Genomic DNA, 23,168 nt, shown 5'->3' with positions numbered 1-23,168 from the left:
AGCATAAAAACTGAAATTGAATTCGAGAAATCAAATCTGTAAAGTCTTGTGGCCTTTATGAATTTTGATATAGCAAACAGAATATCAAACTTAATCAAGATTGTTATTACATACGGATCACAATTCTCGGTGAATATCAAAATTAATAATTATTATCTCTGCCTGTCTACAGTCTGTACACTGTGTGTGTTGGCTGTGTTGGGTTTTGCCCTAATAAATGATTAACAGTGTATTAATGTAAATAGTGAATAAAACAAAATCTGTGTGTAATTTCTGTTAGGTTATGTGGACAGTTACATGTACAGCAAGTAATTGTCTTCAGAGTCAGACCCTGAAAACTTTTAGTAAGCCTATCAGATATTCAACTTTCACTTTTACACGATACAACCAATCCATACAACGGTCACATCCGACCAACTCATCATACAAATGGTCAGATGGACAGTTTGTTGTATGGATAGGACCAGCTCTATTCTCATCCGACGGACTGGTGCAATGGCCAAACAAATTGCGTTATATTAGACAACGATTTACCGTGTATGACGTCGTATCTGACTTTGCAACCAGAATTCCTGATTAAAGATGTCTTTTTCTTTCGCTCCGAGTACTTTGACATCCTCCAAAATGGATCTAAACCTATCCGTGACTGAATTAGAATATCTAATAACTCTTTATAGGATAAGTGGACTTTGTGGAACCGGCAACATCAAAACTACACAAAGACGGGGATGAGAAGTGTCGCCTTACTTCCATTTCACTCAGTCACTAAGAAGAAACAAATGTTGCCATACTACAATGAATAGAACCATTGACGTGTAAACAGTCCGCCAAAATGTTGCATCCCACAATTGTATGGATTGGTTGCTTCAGTCGTGGTTATCAACACAACATCCCTGATACAAGGGTGAATTAGTCTACCAAACATACAATCTTTTTAATTTTGACCTTTTATACCCAAGTTACCCTCTTACAGATATATTAATTCTATAATTAAAGCAACAATAAACATTTTGTTTCACAAAACCATGGATCTGTTTTGCAAAATGTGATGCCATTAAAAATTGAATCCTGATCCCATACAATGAATTGACTATACATGTACTAGAATTTTTAAAGGTATTGTCTTGTAGATTTATGACCATTATTGCAACATGTAAATCATAAATTATCATAATCATTTTAGCGTCCATTTTCTTTCCATAGTGAGCAGTTGGCTAAGAATCAATCTTTTTATTGATTGATGATACAATATAATATGTACATATAAAGGCCTTAATCCTGAAATGCAGTCAGAATCCTTAATTTGCAAAGGGGGGTTACTCTTGTTTTGAATAATCTTTTTCTGGTGGTTTATGTTTACAAATTTTCTTTCAAATGCTTTACTAATTAATACATATATCTTACATCCCTCTGTTGTTTGAAACCAATCCTATTTAAAAACTGGCTTTTAATTACGGGATTTCAAGTAGTTGCAGGATTCCCATTTGAATTACATGTAGGAGCATTCAAATCAAATCTACAATTATGTACAGTACATGACATGTACCTGTACAAATTTGATTATCTTATTAAAAATGGATTGTTTAAGATTTTGGGACATTGTATGACATAACACCAACTTTGTCACTTTATAATTTTCAAATGTTCATTCCAAAAGTCAATATATCTAACATTATGTAGGCTTACTTTCAACCTATGACCCTATGTTCTTGTCTCTACACAAGTAAAGAAAACAAAACCGTCTTCGATTATTGTGACTATCTATACTATAACACTATAAGTGCATGTCCTTTTGAATGAAAACATCCCTGGCACTGGAAATCTTCACTTCTGCCCCAAGTTGGTTGTTTACTCAAATATGCAAAGTAGAGTGACAAATAAAACTAAAGAAACCCAACTGTAGCTAACACCAACTTGCCTATGTTTTAGTTTTCTTCTTCACGTCTAGTTTCGGAAATGATGACTGACATTGTAATGAATATGACTAACTAAAAGACAAGAATGCTGTCTGCTAAAAATTTATTAGAACCAGCCCACTAATTTTCGAGTTATTTATCCCCTATTTACAGTCAAGTTTATCTGAAAATGTATACATCTCTTTCTATAAATGGAATCAGTGGAGTTTAATAGGGATGCTTACTGTTCACTTCATCAGTTAGGGTGAAAAATAATCAGAGAATTGACACGTACTTACCAATAATTATTGTTTATTTCCAACGATTATGAAGTCGTCTCCGATAAATATGGCCGAGTGGATGACGTCATAAGGTCAACAATATTGGGTCACCACAATACGATTAATCTGTATTTTAACTTATTGTAATATTTTAAAGTCTTTGGCACATAAATGATACGATTGCATAATATTGTGATTTAGTAAATATTAAATAAAATTATTCATGTTTAAGATTTTCTCCCAGCGTGCAACAGTCGTAATCCAATATGGCCGCGTAATTTTAGAAAAGAAAAACAAAGTGATGAATTTATCATTTTGAAAGGATACCATTGACTGATAAATGTAAATATATTGTTGTCAGTTATTTGTCAGTAATTTATATCTATTATTGATTTAATGAAGTCATTTTAAATCAGTAATCCTGCTTTATTTCGTATTTTTGGGTTGGAAATCAAAACGAGCACCTGCTCAGCTTACCTTACTGAAGTTACTGACTCACTGACAGTAGTTCAGTGAAAGTAAAAGTAGATAAAATGAACGATGTACCTGTACATGTACTCTATCGTCTCCCTCATGGACTACAACACTAAGCCTCCCTTGTACTTCAAAAGTATGAATCAGACAATGGTTAATAGTAATTGTAATATGTAACAGGCCTTGCCTGAGTAGAGCGAAGCTGATGTGATTGTTGTCAAATAAAACCTTCATAATAAAGTTTCCCCAATTGAAAAAAGAACAAAAAGGTGTGAGGATTTTCATTGACGTCAAAATTATCTGACGTCATTTATTCCACGCGTCATAGAAATATTTCTTAGAGACCCAAAATCTCGCTTGGGCGAGATTTGGTAAGTTGACATGCGCTGACATGCGCATTGACAGACATGCGCATTGCCTGTTTTCCCCAGTGTATCCGGTTCCTGTCTGAATTTTTTTTTAATCAACAGTCTGTGGGTGACATTTTCAATTACGCTCCTGTGTTACCGGAAAAGAGCTTTGCTCAAGCACCGCGCTTCGCGCGATGCTTTAGAGCTTCGCTCTATATTAGTCTCATCAATGAAAGATAAAATAAAATTCCCTTGAAATTTGTCACCCACAAACATAGTCGAGTAGGCTACAAAAAACAATACCACAGAAAAATGAGCCAAAAAATCAAATTATTCAAATCTGACCTGCAGAGGTAGACACATTCGCAAGAGGTAACTAGATAACAAATCTTATCTCTCAACCCTCCGTGTTTCGAGATAAGAGATGATGCTATTACCTTCAACGTAGCACATGCGGAAGCGATTACCACCCGGCATTTGTAAACAAAATTGACAATATTTTTAATCAAAACAACGATTGATTATTGTTATTTATAATATTTCTGCCACACCGAACTACAATTAAGCATAAAATCCTACCTGAAATGGGTACAAATCCCCTCTTTTTAAATCAAAGCGACAGTAGATTGCTTTTTCCGACATTTTAAATTTACGTCTGTAACACATAAAGGCGGGGCCTCGTGTGCAATAGCCAATCAAAGTACTAATCTGATCAGAGTTGCACAGTAGTAATACGCCGTAATTATGAACGTCCGAATCAATTTTGATAAAAACAACGCTTGATTTACTTTATTGTCAATATTTGCTGATAAATGAATGTTGTTTCAGTAGATTGGACTGCGTATGTGTAATAAGTACTAATAGTATAAGATGGTACATACATTAATAAAGAAATTGAGTTTGCCACTTGGAACTAAGGCATCCAATCGTAGCTAAAAACAAGCACATCAGTATAACAAATGAATGTTGTTTCAGTAGATTGGACTGCGTATGTGTAATAAGTACTAATAGTATAAGATGGTACATACATTAATAAAGAAATTGAGTTTGCCACTTGGAACTAAGGCATCCAATCGTAGCTAAAAACAAGCACATCAGTATATCTCAGCGTTTTTAGTTACCTTCTCGTAGCTAGAGGTAACCTAATCTATGGATGCAGGATTTGCAAGAACTGTTAGTACTATCATTGTAACCTAGGTATTCTTGTGTATTTAGCACAATTTCTTTCACATTCATTTAATATCAAATATTTGTTTAAAAATTCGCAAAAATTGTTTAAAATAGCCAAAAATCATCTAATTTGTACTTGTGTTCAGTATAAAAAGAGAGAGAGATGAGGTTTAACATCCAATCGACACAAACTAGGTCATTTTGGGACTAACATATGGTTCAATTTTATTTCAATAATTCACTTACACACGTAAGGGTCTTTAGCAGTGGTAGGAAACCAGAGGACCCGGAGAAAATCTGTACAACCGGGGAATCGCAACCACACCAGTTGACTCAATGACAGACCTTATGATACAATGCGCACATGCTAACCCTTCCGCCATCCAACTCCCCGTCCAGTAAAGCTGACCATTCAATTTTGAGTGTCCTATTTACAAGTATTTAATTTCTCGATCACTGTTAAAAAATAAACAACCCAATTTATTATTAATGTATAATGATTAATTTTTGAACAGTGATCGAGAAATTAAACACTTGTAAATTGGACGTCTTGTAATTAAAGACAAAAAGTGATATGAATATAAAGCGGGCTCAAAATTTTAAGATTTTAATAGTCTTGACTATTCTGTCCATGTCCTCAAAAATAGAAGAAAAAAACGCTAGGTATGTACATGTAAGTACCAAAATATGTCTGCACATTGAAAATTAGTCATTTTCTTATTTATATTTCAGACATGACCTTGTACTCGACCTTTCCAATGAAAGGATGTCAGATTCGAAAGAAAAAGAGGCAAAATCATTAGGTTGTGATCTATGTAAAACATCCTATAATTCTGAAAAGGTATGTTTATACAACATTACATATCTCTTCATTAAATTTCTTGTATGATGATGGATACTTTTTAGTTACACAGTAATCTAAATAGATGATCCATGTACATGTCTAATATGTAAAAAAACTTTGTGGCTCGGTGGTACCAGGTGTGATATAGGTGTTAGCCAAGAAAGTTCCTGCACTGCATGGTATATGCCCGTCATCATTAGCCCAGTTGGTTCAGAACAGTAGGACGTTAAACCCCCATTTCATTTCATTTCTCTAAAGAAATAACCTTTAACTCATAAGTTATATTACAGGTCCATGTACATGTAGAGCGACTTTGAAATAATCCTTAAATCTAGTCCATAAACGATATTATAAGCGATTAAACATTTCAGTCCAGTAATAATTTATTTTCCAGGATTTGAAAGAACATTTATGGTCATTGATTCATCACACTAAAATCGAAGACCAGAAAAGGTAGGAACAGCCTTTTACAAACCATGGGTCACACAAACATTTAGATGCACCATACAACTCTATCTTGTAACCCCATCTACTTCAATGAACAAAAGTCCATATTTGCTGGTTTGATTCATTAAGCATATGTTATTTGAAAAACTGTTAATATATTGTGAAAGAAAATAACAGCCAAAAAAAGGTTGTGCACTAGATAATAAAATCGCTTAAAAAAAGCGTCGCTTGTAATCATCCAATGAGCCATAGGTTGGACATTCCTAGTGTACAGTATACATATAAATGTTATTGTCATTGATTTTGAATGTAATTTATTAAGAACATCAATTTTATTTTTAGAAATTCAACTCATTCATGTACATTGTGTTTGAATGTTTGTAAAACAATACCAGAATACAGAAAACATCTTCTCAATGCCAGACATAAAAAGGCTTTAGAGAAATTTAACAGAGCAGCAGAAAATGGAAAAGATTATGTATTTAGGTAAAACGCTATATTTTGGTTTTTAATCCCACACTTTCCATAAATTTTTCAATTAAAGCTAATTTTGTTCCGGGTTGCATTGAACTTACAGTTAGTGTATTTAACTAACAATGAGAAAATCCTGACCTGAAATCCTTGCAACTCCTCTTTCTACTTGTTTTGCGTAATGTCAGTGTTGTAATAAGAACAAAATTGCAGAAAAGTTCTAGCCTCCTAAAACACATTTCAGCCATTATTTTATTGCTAATATAAACAATAAGTTTTATATTCAGTTGACCTGACTTGACCTCATCACCTAGCAAGTAGTGCATGGTTTTAAAGAGAGCCAGCAACAAACACAGGATCAAGGAAAGCCACCAACTTAATTATTAGATAGTACTTTGATTTTCATAGTGTATTCTAACAAAATTTTTAGTAAGGAACTAAATAATTCATTTTTGTATCATTAATTGTATTTTCCAGTGATAGCGAAAGAGAAGATTACGCTGACAGGCCTAACAACCAGTATGCATGTATGGACAATAATCCATCTGATCGAACACATCCTTGGTGGAGCAGACGCACAGAAACACACACAAATCAACCTCCACCATATTGGAATATTCCTCCATGGCAAAGGCCTCAGAGTCAAAGAGATTTTATTTATTCATCCCAAAATATAGGACCAAATGGACGATTTAATGAAGACCGAAGTGGAAGGACAAATTCTTATAAACATAGTCACATGACAAATACACACAAGCGCTATGAGGATGATGAGGAAAAAAATAAGAATGTAAGGGGAATGAACTCTGAAAAAAAATCTAAACACACCTCTTCTGAGGTAGATAGAAATACTAATTCCAGAAAAGGTGGATTGGTTAATTGCAGGAATTCTAAAGAAGACGGATCATCTGGAGAATTTGAAAACCCTTTCTGGCATTCTACTAGTGACTGGCAACCATCTATGCCACCACCATTGATGATGATGCAGCCCTGGCAGAATAACGATGCCTACTTTAATTACCAAAACTATGGAGAGACATCAGGGTATGCATATAATAGAGACTTCGGCAGATACCATGGTAATAATTGGAATAAAAATTATTGGAAAAATAACGGTAATTTTTATAGAAATTCAGGCTATGACTATGAATATAATGATGATGATGATGATGATTCACAAGAAAATTATGAAAAGGGTGCAGACGACAACACAGAGCCATCCAGTGATCTTTACACAAGTTTTAACGGACAGGAGAAATTAATGGAGCCTGTCATCGACAGACAATATAAATGTACTAATAATAAGAGTTTAACGGTTGGATCAACCAATCGTAAAAGACACAGTGATGGAAAAGGGTATAAACGCCCTTCAAAGCTACGATACAACGAATCAAGAAATTATAAGAATTCATCATTAACATCTATATCTGCATCAACTAAGTCAAATAAATTAGTGACAACCCAAAAGTTCAAACAGAAAAATGTAAAATCCCCAAAGAAAAAGTTGAACAAAAAACTGAATTCTTTGGCACAAAAGAAAATGGATGTCTCCAGAAAGGATAAGAGTAGGCCCAAGTCTGTCTCTTCATCTAAAAGCTTGTCACTCTCCTCTTGCCATACAAAAAGTACTCCCCAAAATATGCCTATCTCAACAGGGAAAAAGCAGGAATCTCCAGTTGAAACTTTGCTGAATGCCCCTTCAACTTTTGAATCCAAGAAAAAGTTATCTTCAACTGCTTCTCTTCTTAAAGATCCTCCAAGTCCTCTAATTTCTCCAGACACAAATACAATTAGTGGTATTGATGCTGAAAGACATATTTCCGATACAATCAGTAGTCCTGCCCCAATACCAGACTGCAACATAAAAAATAAATACTCAGTGAAAGAAAGGAACCCAAATAAACCAAATCCAAATATCCCGATAAAATCACTCACAGTAAAATCAAGTAGCAGCAATAAAAATGATAGTGGACCCAGGTTCTTGAAACCAAAGAGTTTACTGAAGAGAAACTCTCCAAAAGTAAGGCCAGTGAAAGATTCAGTGAAGATATCTACTAGTTTATCGAGTGATAATAAAAATACTAAAAGTAACAAATCCAAGTTTGAGGCATCTGTTGTAAGTGAAGCTCTAGTATCTTCGAGTTCTTCCCAAAGCCACGATGATGATATCATCATTGTAGATCCTAAACCTCAAATTCGACCAGGAACTAGTAGACAAAACAGCGGTGAACCCTCGACAACCATTGATATCGATGCTGCAAGTTGTAGTAAAGACCATTCTTCTGATTCATCAAAGTCTAGAACCATCCATGATCTTTGTTCTCCTTCAAGACGAGAAAGAATGACAGCTAGTGAACAACCTGCAGATAAACCCCAGAAAGCTCTAGCCAAGGAAACGTTATTGAAGTTGGTCAACTCACCGCGATCAAGAAAGGAACGAATGCAACTAGCCACCATGTTAAGAGATCATGCACAATCCCATAATAGATTAGACTCATCAAGAATTAGAAGTGATGACTTGGATATAGAGCAAGTTAAACATGACTTCAACAGTCTGTGTGAAAGTTTTGGAGGATCAAGGAATAATCTCCCATCTATTAAAATAGAAGATCTTACCCCTGAAATACAGTTACAAATAGCACAGTTAATAGAAGATGATTCTGAGTTGTCTGTTGATGTTCAGTCTATGTTGACTAATACGATAGAAGACAAGTCCAATAAAGATGATTCCGTGGTTCATATGGATGGTGATGATAATAAAACAGCTGAAACAAAAGTAAGTGTGAATGATTTATGGTCATGTTATCATTTATACAAACAGAACAGATTTCATGGGGTCCTGAAATGATACAAAGGAAATCTTTTTTCTGAAAATACACCAAGGGAATCGTCATAGTTCAGAAATCATACCATGGGAAACTTGTTGTGTAAAATTAGACCACAGGAAGCTCATTTATTAGATCAGATCACATGAAGATTATTCATTAAAGATGAATTATGGGAGTTAAGATATAGAGCTGGGCCCTGTTTCACGAAATTTTAACTAAAGATAAAATCCAAATTTTAGTAGATACTTCAATTTTGATTGGCTAAGCACAAAAATCCATCTAATATTATCCAATCAAATTACTAAAATTTGGATTTTATCTTAGTTAAAATTTCGTGAAATAGGCCTCTGAGGGTTCTCACTATAATAGTTAAAAACTAGATAATGTAAAGGGAATTTGCTGAAAATTTCAGTGAAATTGATCTGCTCTGAACCCAAAATTTAGCGATTGTATTTTCGGCCCAGCCTTGATCATCATTACTAAAGTCGGTACAATAAAAATCATAGTCTCGATTATCCCTTTCATGATTTAATCATGAATGAAAGTTGAGCAGCAAATTAGATCCTAATCCAGTAAATATCGCAGGCTAGCAATGACATCAAGAGTTGATTATGGTCTGGATAAATTGAATAATGTCTAATAAATAATTTAGATAACATTTCAGGCCTAAATAAAGACTTGCAATAGACAGAGATTTAGCTCTTGCATAATGTATGTTTAATTTACACCAGGGGAAACGTTTTGTGTGAAATTAGACCACAGGAAACTTGTGTGAAATCACACCATGGGAAGCCTTTTGTGTCAGATTAGACTATGAGAAGCCTATTTCTAAAATTAAACAAAGCTCTTTGTTATGAAATTAGGAGTAGCTTTTTTCTGAAAGTTTACTAAATTCAGCTTATTTTTGAAATTATATAAAAGTAAGCTCATTTCTAATTTCTCAAAGAATACAAGAATAAGCTTACTTTGTAAATATATCTAATTATATACAATGTATTTTATTTCTTTGCAGCAAGATGACAAGAAAACATGTATCCAGTCTACAGTTAAATCAGGTAGATTTTCTCATTTTGGTTCCATGTTTCATCCACAGAATATTCATTTTTGTGGTGACAGTAGAAAAAAAATACCTCAAACAGTCTTGACTGACTGTTATTGAAATTGACCAACTGAAGAACTTATCTGCTGTCAATCAATTCACATGCTAAAAAATCAGAATTGCAAGAATTTAACTGTGAATTACAGTGTTAAAATTACAGTTTATATATAAAATAAATACAAAGATTTATCATATTATTTGGGAAAATATCTTGCTAATCCAAGGTGAACAAAATACATCAAAAGTCCAGGTATCCGCTAATATAGGTTTTTCATTTTATTATTATTCCTGACATTATTTCTGATTGCATTTAGATTTATATGCTTTATATTTCCAGAGCCTGAATGGTTGAAAAAATCTAAGAAAGAAGCTCCAGTTATGGACAAAACACATTGCTCCTCAACCCAGCCTCCAGCCGTGTCGATAGATTCCCCTTCTATTTTACCAGAATCTACAGTAACATTAAGCACACCACAATCCAGTCCTGAAGCTACACCATCTACAAATAAACAGTCCATGGCAACGTCGTCATCGACTATGGCAAATAGACCCCCTACAACACACCCAAACTTTTATCCCCATCCATATTTTTCTGGAAACTATCCGTATCCTCCCTTTCCTCCGCATGGTTTCCCTCCTTTCCATCAACCGATGCAGTTCCCAAATCAACAACCAAACATGTTTAATCCATCATTTAACCCCATGTCTATGCCTGGATTCAATATGTTTCCTTCAATGGGAAATCAGTACCGACCTATGCCAGAAAACATGCAATCAGCACCACATACTTCCAACCATGAGGACCAATCTCATCGAATGTCACCCGTACAAGCTTCCACAAGTGATAATAATGACAAGTTACTAAGTCCACATCAATCATCAAACCTACTGGCACAAAAATCACCAGTCAAGGTTGAGACACCAAGAAAAGAAAAGATTTATCAAACTACAGCAACTTCACCAATCAAATTTGATTTGGATGAACCAAGTGAAACGCAGGACATACTTGCTTTTGATGATACAACTCCTCCATCTGCAGAACAGAGATCTGTCATGAAAGTATTAATAAGTTTGAGTTCCAAAGAAGAGAAGATACAATCTCATCTTGAATCTGTGGATACTACAGAAGAGCAATTAAACCAGATTTTAAAGAAAACAATGCAACAACTGAATGATTGTAGAGAAAAGAGAAAGAGGGTAACATTTCTTACTGGCAGTTACTCTTAAGAAAAATACTAAATACCATATTTCAACAAATATTGATTAAAACTCCATTTGAGAAAACACTTACCCAATAAAAATCCACACAAAAAATAATCATGATTTTAAATTTGTCTGCTATCTATTTAAATAGAAGTCATTATTGCCTCTTAAAGAAACGGAAAGAAACTTTTGTTGTATGGCTAGCCATATTTACCAAATATGTAATAGTATAATAATTTGTCATATTAACATACAGTAAAATCTAGATGTTATTTGACTTTCCCAGAATACAATACCTGGTTTATATATTAATAATTATTTAGGAGATATTTAAAAATGCCCACACAATATTTACTTACATTGATATATTGTTATGTTTTATATCTCAATTGTATGTAGAAGGTCTTATATCTTTCAGTTACTAGATGAACAGAAGGCAATACGTATAAAGAAAAGTAAACTTCTAACAGGTACCCTAATTTTTCTTTTTCTCTCAATTGTCGTATATTTAGCTATGATTAATCCCTTAGATCATTTACTAATTATAAGGATGTATTTGATGAAAATTTATTGATCAGAACTGGACCATTTTTGGATTGGTATTCCCTTTAAAGATTCAACTTTTACAATATTGTAGTTACCAAAGGATTCAAAAGAATTCATCAAATAAAAATCATTAGCTTTTATCTCCACATTTACTCATGTCTTAAGTACCGTAATGTTCTGACAAAGATATATTTAGAACTTATTGTATATTTGTCAATATGTTTTACTATGTTTATAGATTTTATAAAAGATAGTGATGATGTAGATAGAGATGACGTGATAGCTGTCAATCACAGAGTATCAAGTTGTGATATAGGTGTACAGATATCTTATCCACTCACATCTTCGCCATTTGTTGAACAACCATTAACTTTAACAACTACAGAAATCTCTCACGATTCTGTCCCAAAAACTGAACCAATGTTCTCCCCCAGGTCATTAGTGTCCTATAATTCTCATGATTCTGATTTCGCGAATTCGGAAAGGACTAGTTCACAATCATCAAACATTAACAGTGAGGTTATTGTGGAATCGGATTGTAGTTCCGGAGATTTAAACATGGATTTTATCAGATTGTCAAATGAATTGGGATCAGAAGATGAAACCATGGCAACAGATGACCAAATTAAAAGAGAAGCTGTGGAAGAAAGTTGTAGTTCTGATGTGGAAACGTCCAGTTTGGAAACAGTTGCTGTTGTGTCTCTACAATCTACTTGTGAATCTCCTTTTGAAAAGATTCAAAAAATGTCCTCTCCGAATACCTCAATTCGTTTTGAAAATGTACATGACAAGATTATTTTTTCCCCATCAAAACATGTTCCCCCTGCCATTACCGATCAACCGGGCAGTTTGATGATGAGTCCGATGGGAGACAGATCCGGTGAAATAGATGTATTCTTGTCTCCAGTAAAGAAAGAAAAGTGTGAATCCAGTCCAGAATGTGCGAGTAAAAGTTTTAGGAAAAGAAGTGTGTCAGAATCAGATGTAGATAATAAAAGTGATATATCGCCCAGTATTTGTGGTCGGTCAGTGAAATATCTTGGTGCCATAACAGGCTCTCCTGATAGAGCTTCAATAATCAAACAAATTGCTGCCAACTTCGCGGGTGTTACCTCTGTGTCCTGTGTTCGTGTCAATCAACAAACCACCCCAACCAAAACTACAGCCGAACACAGGGAAAATGTTGAACAAGTGAATCCCATAATGACGTCATGTGATTCTGTTAATAACTATCAACACTGTGTAGATAGTACCGAATCTAGTGGTGATCTCAGAGATTGTTCAATAATATTAGAAAAACTTGAAATGGAGTCAAAAAATTCTGAAGCAAAACAAACGGAAAATCAATTAATTGATGATAAATGTACATCGATACTGAACCCAAAAGCATCAACCATGTCTCCTGTGAAAAAGATTGACTCCCCGCATAAAACGGGGCCATCTACGTCTAATGATAATTGTGTGGTTATAGATTCTAGTTCAGAAAGTACTTTCGATGAAGAAAATATTCCATTAGCTAGTATCAAGCAAAAACTACAGACCCAGCAATCAGAATTGTCAACACTGTCGATGGAATTCTCTGAGACTGATTCCGATGAAGAAGATATGGAATTAGCTAAAGGTTATGAAGAATATTTTCAGTTTCTGGAAACATCGGAATCGGACAGTAAACAAGATGAAAACAAGTAAATTGAAAGGTTTTTTTCCCCTAACTGTCTGTAATGTTTTGTATAAAATACCCTAGATAATCAAAGCCTGTCAATCATTCAGCGAAAAATGTGCCAACTAATTTATCACAAATGATTTTAATCCACAGACACAAGCCAATCTTGCACCGAAAAATGTCTGTGTGTAGAGTTAGTAAGGGCATTAATGATTTCAGTGTATTTAAATTTGAATTAATATTATCTTACTAAATACAATTATGACTGTTTATTTAGAGATGATAAATGGTGAAAATTAGGTAAGGTTTGTTATATATATATACTCCTCAAAAAAAGTAGGGGATATTCAGAAACAATACAAAACTGCAGAAATGCACTGCTGTTTTTATTAGAGGTAACCAGTGTAGGTTAATAACAGGCCAATTGCCTACACATGAACATAAACAGTTCATATGGGCGGCTTATCTGACAGCCCCATTTCACTCGCAAAGAGATACACCATCAAAAGTGAAAATGGACGTTTTTGATTTTTGTCTTAATAATGAGTAATTGCTCCACCAATCCTCAGACATTCAGCAATTCGTCGTGGCATGCTTCTAATCAACCGTCCAATCATGATTTGGGGCAATCTGACCCACTCTCCTTGCAGTGCCACGGCCAATTCTTGCAGTGTTGTCGGTTGACGTTGACATCGACGAACACGTCTCCCAATCAAATTAAACGTAACACACTAAAGTAAAAAGTACTTGTTTTTTAAGAGTATATATGAATATGGTGGCAAAATTATCAATGTATTAGAGATTACTTGTTATTTTGGGCACCCTTTAAATAATCTGGAATTGTCCTTTAAAAAAAGTAGGGAAAATTCATAAATTGCCTTTAAGAAAATGGACATACATGTAAGTTACCTTAAAATACAGATGTGACGTCATCCTTTGATGTTGGAGTACCATTATTTCAAATAATCGTACGGGCAATGTGCCAAGCGTAACTTGGTAAAATATTGAACTCGAGTGACGTATTTCATTGCAAAGCACGTGCAAGTGTCTGTATTTTAAGTTGTTTAATGGTCTCGAGCTTAAGACATTACGTAATATATTGTAAAAACATTCGGGCCTCACGGCCCTCATGTTGTTACAATATATTACTTAATGTCTCGCTCTCGACCATTAAACCACACATAATTCTGTGAATTATTATTCATAATAGCAGCGATAACATTATGTCATTTAATCTTTCAGTTCACATCTATCCACAAAACATCCACATACTAAACAACCTTTTGATGGACCTAAAAATTCTGTTTGTGGTTTAAACATTATAAAGAATGATGTTTTTGTATGTTACAAGGATTATGGTGTTAGGAGATATTCATTACAGGTAAATATTCATATGGGCATACATTTTTTTAGACGACCAAAGAGTTGTTTTTAATTCTTAAAGGTAAGACACAGTTAAAACATGAACGATAGATAATTACCCAGGTTACCCAGGGTGGAATTCAATCGGATTAAAATGAGACCCATCAAAATATTTAACCAACACTTACAGGTGGTGCTGGTTTATTTATCTAGTTGGCAGAGGATGTAATGAATCATTATAAATAGTGAACGGAATTAAACCATTTTGGAGAGAGAGAAATGGGGTTTAACGTCCACACGACACAAACTGGGACATTTCGGGACTAACATGTTTCAATTTTATTTCAATAATCTGCATGTGCATAGGGATCTTTAGCAGTGAGAGGAAACCAGAGGACCCGGAGAAAAACCACGAGGTTGGACAGGCGACCCTGCTCCTTGTCACAACTGGGGAATCGAAACCACGCCAGTTGACTCAATGACAACCTGATGATACAGCGCGCACCTGCTAACCATTCGGCCATCCAACCCCACCAAACCATTTTAGACTCTTATTCCTTTCACAATATGGTAGTTAGCAAGGGATTCAAAACCACTCAGCGGCTTGGATATATAAGAAAAGACAAAATCCAACAAAAACAACAAGCGTTTGAACACCGAAGGCAATAGTTCAGAACAATAGATTGATGTCAATAGTTCTTTTGAAAGAGATAAACATCTAGAACCGATTTCTGCCATTTTCTCTGATTAATATAGGGGAGTTGGGTGGCGGAATGGTTAACGCATGCATGTTGGATCAGAAGGTCTGTGATTGAGTCAAGTGGCGTGGTTTCTATTCCCTGCTTGAATGTGACAAGGAGTGGGTTGCCTGACCAACCTCATGGGTTTTCTCCGGGTCCTACGGTTTCCTCCCACTGCTAAAGACTCCTAAGCGTAGATCAAAACATTGAAATAATATTGAACCATATCTTAGTCCCAAAATGACCTAGGTTTTGTCAAGTGGACATTAAACCCCATTCCTCTCTATCTGATTAATATATTTCTTGTAACTTTATTTTAGTCTGGAGAACTGATGAAGGAGTATAATACAGAGGGCAATATTATACAATGTATGACAATAGGGACTACAAGAACTGGTGAAACAAGACTATATATGGCTGGCCCAGCATTATGTATTATGGCTTATGAGATAGAGGTAAAATCAAGATAATAAATTAGTAATACACACTGATAAAATAACAGTCCTAATTATATTTCTGCTTCTTTGATCATGTGTAAATATGATGGTACTTTTTGTAAATCTGGAGGCTGGGGTAATCTAGAGGTGTAGGGCAATGGGTTCTCGACTAGAATGTCTATGGCCAAGAAGAGAAGTACTGAAAAGAAACAGGGTTTAACGTCCTAGAGGTAGGAAGATCCTTTGGGTCTTTTAAATCTTTGGTCTCACTTGTTAATGATGGGGTTACATGGCTGACACGAAAAATGTGCCCAGTCGTTTGGATGGGCAAGCACATTAAAAAACCCAAAGCAGTTGGAATTTGAAGAAATGAAATGGGTGTTTACTGTGGAATTTAAAGAAGCGTATGTGGAAAAAGCCACTGCCTAGGCAAAATTCTGCCCTTTGGATTGTGCATAGAAATAAAATTTACCATATCAAAATGACCAAATATCGTGTTGTGATTTTCAACCACATTCCATTCTGTAGATAAAATATGATATCTGTAACTTTATATTAGTCCGGGGAACTGATGAAGTAGTAATACCAGAACTAATAGATTAACTTTTTGGGGAACACCATATATTTAACTTTGCAAAAGACACCAATAAATGGTTATATTATAGGTTTTCTAAAATACAAAAGGACATCAAAAGCAATTTGTCGGCATAAAGTGGTTATAGTGAAGAACTACAGTTTAATTATAACTTGCTGCAAGCCCTAAAGGAATATGAATTGTTATGGATAATAAAGCCAGAATAAAGATCACAGCATATTTTGAAGAAATATGTGTGGGCTTGATGTATGTATAGTTTCTATGTTGTGTTGTTATGGTCTTGTATTATTATTTAGGAATCATCACCAATGTGTACAATTGATGTATTGGAAGAAGTGAAATGTTTACATTCAGATTATGGACATGTATATGGTGGATTATCTAATGGAATGTTAGAAGTTATCAGATTACAGGTCAGTACTTTCGTTTCAATAGTCTCTTCTCTTACAGAGGGCTTGGATGGCCAAATGGTTAGCACGTGCGTGCTGTAACATAAGGTCTGTCATTGAGTCGGGGGGTTGGATGGTTGAATGGTTAGCATGTGCGCGCTGTATCACAAGACCTGTCATTGAGTCAACTGGCATGGTTTCGAATCTGTGGTTGTACGTGACAAAGAGTAGGGTCACCTGTCCAACCTCGTGGGTTTTCTCCGGGTCCTCCGGTTTCCTCCCACTGCTAAATACCCCTACGCGCAAGCAAATTATTGAAATAAAATTTAACCATATGTTAGTCTCGAAATGACCAAGTTTGTGTTGAGTGGACATTAAACCCTATTTCTCTCTTTTCTCTTACCTTTAGTTCCATCATTTCATAATTTCATGATCCTGTAAGACAACGTTAGATCATATAGACAACTAATTCTCCATAAACCACATTCTGTTTTTATGGCTTGATAATTATAACGGAAGTGAATGGTGGTTAAGTATATCACCTAAATACAATCAATAATCTGATGACTGTTCCACTAAATAAAAATACATTTCCTGTTTCTTCCCGAATTCAGTGTATAATTTATAAACTATTGCTCAATTAGCTATTGATTTATGTATAAGTGTATTTAATTTCTCAGTCAAAATTAAATTTATTATATTATTCAAGTCTATGTTGACATGGGTTTTCATGCTGTAAGAGATGTGAATGAAAATTTGGTCCTCACATACAAGACCAAATATAGATAGCAAAGTGTATGTACATGTGTTCACAGTTTAGCCAAATCTTTGGATCAGAATATTTCTATCTACTGAAGGCTATCCACATTCACACTGGTACACAAGATGTATTCTTATCTAATAAAGTTAAAGTCTGATACTTGTCTCAATCTTTGATATAAAAACAGCAAGTTGGGAGATTATCTAAAGTTGCTATCTTTTTTCTCATTGATTAAACATACATTATGCAAGAGCTAAATCTGCAGGTCTTTCTTTAGGCCTGACATGTTATCTAAATTATTGATTAGACATTAATTAACCTATCCAGACCATAATCAACTCTAGATGGCATCGCAAGCCTGCGATCTTGGGTGGATTATGAGCCGATTTGCTGCTAAACTTTCATTCATGATTTAATCATGAAATGGATAATCGAGACTATGTTTTTTATCGTACCGACTTTAGTAATGATATCGAGGCTGGGCCGAAATTTCAGTTGCTTAGTTCTCGGTTCATAATGGATCAATTTGACTGAAATTTTCAGCAAATTCCCTTTACATTATAGTGAGAACTGCCAGCTTTTTATCTAATCTCCCATAATGTATCTTTAAATGTTGTATAATCGATTTTAGCATAAATTAAGTCATGAAAATATGTAGCAAACTATTGCTTTGTGTGAGAAAATGTATGTAAAATGAAGTTTGTGTATATTTTAGGCTAATAAAAAGATTGATACATATCAGAGTGATGATCAATGTATTCATTGTATAACATCAGCTAGAGAAGGTGGATTTAAACTGTTGTGTGTTTCATCACAGGATGCTACTATAACTGTTTATGATGCTTTCAGTGGTTTACCTGTTAGGGTATTAGAGGGACATTCAAAAACAGCTTTCTCTGTCAGGGTTTGTATTTGCTTTTGATTTTTATGGTGTGTTCACCTCAAAATGACAAGATAAGTCAGAGTGAATTTGTAAATGTCCAATGGTAAATTGAGCGCATTCAGACATCAAGCTTATGTTGATTTTTTAACATTATCCCTAAATTGTCACTCGGAAATGCCCTAGGGTAACGTCAATCAAAGACACACCTCTTTTTGTAAATTTGCTGTGAATAATTCCATTCAGTTGAACAAAGAACAGAAATCTTTCAAATCTGCTTCGTTACTGTCTTATCGTGTGTTACCACAGTAAATACAATCACTTGGTCTATAAATGTTTAACTGTGTGTATATTTATGTTATAGGTGACTATGAATAAAGTATATAGTGGATCAGGTGATAAAACTGTCATGGTTCATGATTTACATGTAAGTACAAAATATACACACTATTTCATGGTGCACTTCCTACAAATTTTTTTTATCCCCTATGAAATATTTACTAATGTTAATTTATGAAATATTTAATAATTTTAATATATGAAATATTTAATAATTTTAATATATGAAATATTTAATAATTTTAATATATGAAATATTTAATAATTTTAATATATGAAATATTTAATAATTTTAATATATGAAATATTTAATAATTTTAATTCAATAAAATCATCTGATGTTCAGAGAAAAAAAAATGGATAAAAGAATGTACTGTATTGCTTTGAAAGATTAACAGTATCTACGATGTCCTATGTGGAAACTCCATTTCTTTCTCTTTGTTATCCAGAATATCCTCCATTGTCCATAAGGTGATTTTCATTTCCAAATACTGAAAACATGTTGTGTTTATTAAAGTTGTTTGGATGGGACAAAAATTCGAGGTCCTGTGTACATATTGGCATGCACTTAAAAGGACCATTGACAGTTGGGATTTGAAAAAAAGAGTAGGCTGTAGTGCCGCTGTCAGGAAAAAATTTCTTCCATAGCACACTATAGCGTATGACTATCTTCATTAGACAGCTGCAGGTTGGTGTAGAAATATAGGATGTTAAACCCCATTTCATTTATTATAGACTGGAGATTTAGAACATGTTTATAAAGATCATAAAGGAATGGTTACCAGTATATATGTAGACGGTGGTTTATTGTTCTCAGCCAGTTATGATAGATTTGTTAGATGTTATGATACAGAGGTAAATATTTATATCACATTTACACATAATATTATCAAACTACAATATTGTGATAATTTAATCCCTAAAAAGAATATCAGTCCATTCAGTTCAGTATTTACAATGATATGACGAATTGAAAACTTTGTGACATTCGTCATCCTATCCAGACGATTACAAATAAACGAGCGTCGCTTAAGGGTAAAATCTTTTGATAGGCCTCTTTTTAATGCAATTGAGATTATCTACATGTGATGTTGATATTCTGTTTTTTTTTTTCTTTTTTAATTAAATAATCAGTTGTGATTTAAAGTGATTTACAGTCATTCATTTATATATAGATGTAAAATATTTTCCTATGTTTGATATCACATATATAAATATTAATACTTTAATTACAGAATCAGACATTAAAGTGTATGTATTATGGAGCAGGTCATAGTGTTGTATCTAGATTAGTTGTACATGATGGCAAGGTAAGACATTGTTTTAATGTTAATAATTTAATCAATTCACTTTGGAATGTATTATCAAGCCAAACAAATATAGTTCATCTCTCAGCTATCATCATTCATATGACTTTAGTAAGGAGAGCTAAAAAAAAAGAAAAAAAAAAGAAGATCACGTGGCTAAGTGGGTAAGACGCTTGCTCGCTAGCATGGAGGTCGGGTGTTCGATCCCTGCATTGGCCGAGAAAATTCATCCAGATTTCCTGGCGTGGTTCCCCCTTGTCAGTGATGCAGGACGGAGGGCCTGACAAGGACAACTGTCTAGTCGTTCGAATGAGACGAAAAACCGAGGTCCCGTGTATATATTGGAATGCAGGTAAAAGATCCTCTGGCAGTTGGAATTCGATATAAGAGTAGGTGATAGTGCCGCTGCCCGGGCAAAATTTCCCTTATAGCACACTGTATGGTGTATGCCCGTCTTCATTAGCCCAGCATAGAAGCAGAACAGTAGGACGTTAAACCCCTTTTCATTTCATTTCATTTCATTTTATAAAAAAAAAATGTGTCTACTCCTGTTTCTTTCAGTCCTTGGCATTGTATATTTAATGGCTTTACCATACCATTTATATTATACGATAAACTTACCGTTTATCTTAATCACATGATGGGTTCTCAGTTATATGATAGGTATCTTTAAAGGATTACAATGTGTCTTTATTACGTAAGAGGTATTTGTTGTAATTGTGTAATAGGTATCCATAACAAATTACCATTTGTTTTAATTATATAACAACTTTTAATGTCCTTAAAGGATTGCAAGTTGTCTTAATTCGTAGGTAGGCAGACGAAGTGACTTATCTTCCTACCGTAAGCTATTGACGATAAGTCACTTCGTCTGCCTACCGACGAATTATGTGATAGGTATCCTTAAGGATTACAATTGGTCTTAATTATGTGATAGGTATCCATAATGATTACAATCGGTCTTAGTTATGTGATAGATATCCTTAATGATTACGATCGGTTTTAATTATGTAATAGGTGTCCTGAAAGGATTACAATCTGTCTTGATTAAGTGTTAGATATCCTTCAAGAATTACTATAGTCTGTATTATGTGATACATATCCATGAAGAATTGTGATCGATATCCCTAAAGAATTGCAAAATAGATGCCCATAAAGAATAGTGATAGAATAGATATCCGTAAAGTATAGTGATAAAAATCCATAAAGAATTGTGACAAAAATCCATATGGAATTATGATATATATCCCTAAAGAATTGTGATAAGATATCCTTAAAAAAATTGTGATAGATATCCATAAAGTATAACATGTATTTATATGTTACAGCTATATACTGGTAATCGTGATGGTGAAATATCTGTTATACATATAAATCATCAACAAGTCTGGCCATGTCAGGTATTATTACAATATTAATCATATACAATATAACAGATTGTCTGAAATTAAGTGAGGTTGGGTGGACGAATGGTTTAACATGTGTGCTTCAGAATCTTGTTACCCATGTTCAAAAATCTTGGCACCAACACATTCATATCTCGGAAATTAAAAATCAGAATGATATATATTTTGTGTGCTATATTTCAGAGTGATGTACTCAGATATTTTGTGTGCTATATTTCAGAGTGATAATTGTTCTTATAAATTTTTTGTGCTATATTTCAGTGTGATCATTGTACTCATATATTTAGTGTGCTGTATTTCAGAGTGACAATTGTACTCATATATTTTGTGTGCTATATTTCAGTGTGATAATTGTACTCATATATTTGGTGTGAAAGATCATCTGTTACATCATGTTTTAACTGATCATCTGACACCAAACTCATTTATGACAAAATGTACCTGGAGAGGATGTAAACAATGGTTTTCTACTCAGAGAGAATCAAAGGTATCTATAAAGTTATGGTAGTTCAAAAATTCCCACTTATGCTGTTCATATCGTCGATCATCAATTTTGAGTATATTGCAGACACATTTTACATTTCAAGATCTAAAGCGCCACAGAGCAGTCAGACTGAGTGAATGTTCAGCGCTATAGAAAATAATTGTTATTATTGTTATAAGGTTTGATACAGAGTGAAGTAAGGCTGTAGTAAAAAAAAAATGATTTATTGGATGTATTTTTGTTTTTATTTCAGAATGTAGAAAGTCACATGTTAAACCATTTACAATCACTTGATACAACAACAGATTGATAGTTATCGGTATAGTCTTCCATGAATCGAGACTAAAAATATATAGAAATGGTGTTCTCTGGTACATTTGGACATAATACAGAGGAATTGGACATATAAGTTAATGAAATGAGATTGGGTTTAACCGACTGAGCTAATGTATAAATTAATACATGCTAAGATTTATTTACAGTGCTATTACAAATTAGTATGGGATTCTGAATGTAAAAGAACTAAACTATTGATAATTGTCCAGGAGGAACAATAATACATCATGACACTGGGAGTCTTTATTGGACAATAAATGTGTCTTAATATTAATCGAACTATAGATTCTTTCCAGTATTTGCATTTATTCCAGGCATAATAATTTTATAGCGTCTTTTTAACAAGACTAGAAAATATGAGGAAAATATATACAGAATATTTTGGATGATGCTTTTCCATTTTTTTCTTTTTTTTAAAATAGCAAACATTGTTTGTTGTCAGTTTATTTTATTGTTGTTTTTTTCTTTTATGTCTGTGATATGTATATAAAAGCAATTAACATTAATTTCTTCTTTCTTTTTCTTAAAAAAACAATATAATGAAATGAAATACTTGAGGCCATGTAAAAAAAAAAACTCTGGTTTTCCGAGGAAGGTTTTTATTTTTCCGAAGAGTCAAGTGACTGAATGAAATGTTGTCACAAACATCGCATTTGAAGGTTAAATATTGAGCAGGAGAATAGATAGTTGTCATCTCATGATAGGTCAGTTACTTAACTATTATGCATGTTCTTGAAGCAACAATCGCAAGTTCTACAACATCTAGATGTTGCTCGATTACTCTAGAATTCCCGAACTTATAGGTATGTTATCTCCCTTTATCACAGACACATGAACAATAGTGTTGTCAAATCGGAGGTCG

The 23,168-nt window shown here is 33.9% G+C and overlaps 2 protein-coding genes across 5 annotated transcripts in view; one reads left to right on the top strand and one right to left on the bottom strand.

Moving 5' to 3' along the window:
* LOC126820583 (synaptosomal-associated protein 25) overlaps positions 1-2,268 on the bottom strand; it is a 66,961-nt gene extending 64,693 nt beyond the window's left edge. For all 3 annotated transcript variants that reach the window (XM_050548633.2, XM_050548632.2, XM_050548634.2), the window contains exon 1: positions 2,195-2,268. The gene's annotated coding sequence lies outside the window, so the exon portion shown is untranslated. The remainder of the gene's footprint in view (positions 1-2,194) is intronic.
* Positions 2,269-2,427: 159 nt separating this feature from the next.
* On the top strand, positions 2,428-22,812 carry LOC126820553 (zinc finger protein 106). Of its 2 annotated transcripts, XM_050548582.2 has the most exons (19): positions 2,428-2,518; positions 4,903-5,011; positions 5,409-5,467; positions 5,804-5,947; positions 6,410-8,708; positions 9,773-9,815; positions 10,197-11,056; positions 11,481-11,532; positions 11,847-13,293; positions 14,514-14,652; positions 15,694-15,828; positions 16,702-16,818; positions 18,270-18,458; positions 18,799-18,861; positions 19,509-19,628; positions 20,009-20,083; positions 21,409-21,480; positions 21,830-21,973; positions 22,224-22,812. In XM_050548582.2, the coding sequence occupies exons 2-19, from the start codon at positions 4,937-4,939 to the stop codon at positions 22,278-22,280; spliced, it is 6,090 nt and encodes a 2,029-aa protein (XP_050404539.1). In that variant the 5' UTR covers positions 2,428-2,518; positions 4,903-4,936; the 3' UTR covers positions 22,281-22,812. The 2 variants fall into 2 exon arrangements, with proteins under 2 accessions (XP_050404539.1, XP_055957388.1); XM_056101413.1 differs by lacking the exons at positions 2,428-2,518; positions 4,903-5,011; positions 5,409-5,467; ... (4 more) ...; positions 11,481-11,532; positions 11,847-13,293 and having other exon boundaries at positions 13,307-14,652.
* The last annotated feature ends 356 nt before the right edge of the window (positions 22,813-23,168 follow it).

The sequence above is a fragment of the Patella vulgata genome, chromosome 5 (genome assembly GCF_932274485.2).
Source record: "Patella vulgata chromosome 5, xgPatVulg1.2, whole genome shotgun sequence".
NCBI lineage: Eukaryota > Metazoa > Mollusca > Gastropoda > Patellidae > Patella > Patella vulgata.
Note: the sequence above shows the minus strand (reverse complement) of the source record. Positions and strands in the feature narration are given on the sequence as shown.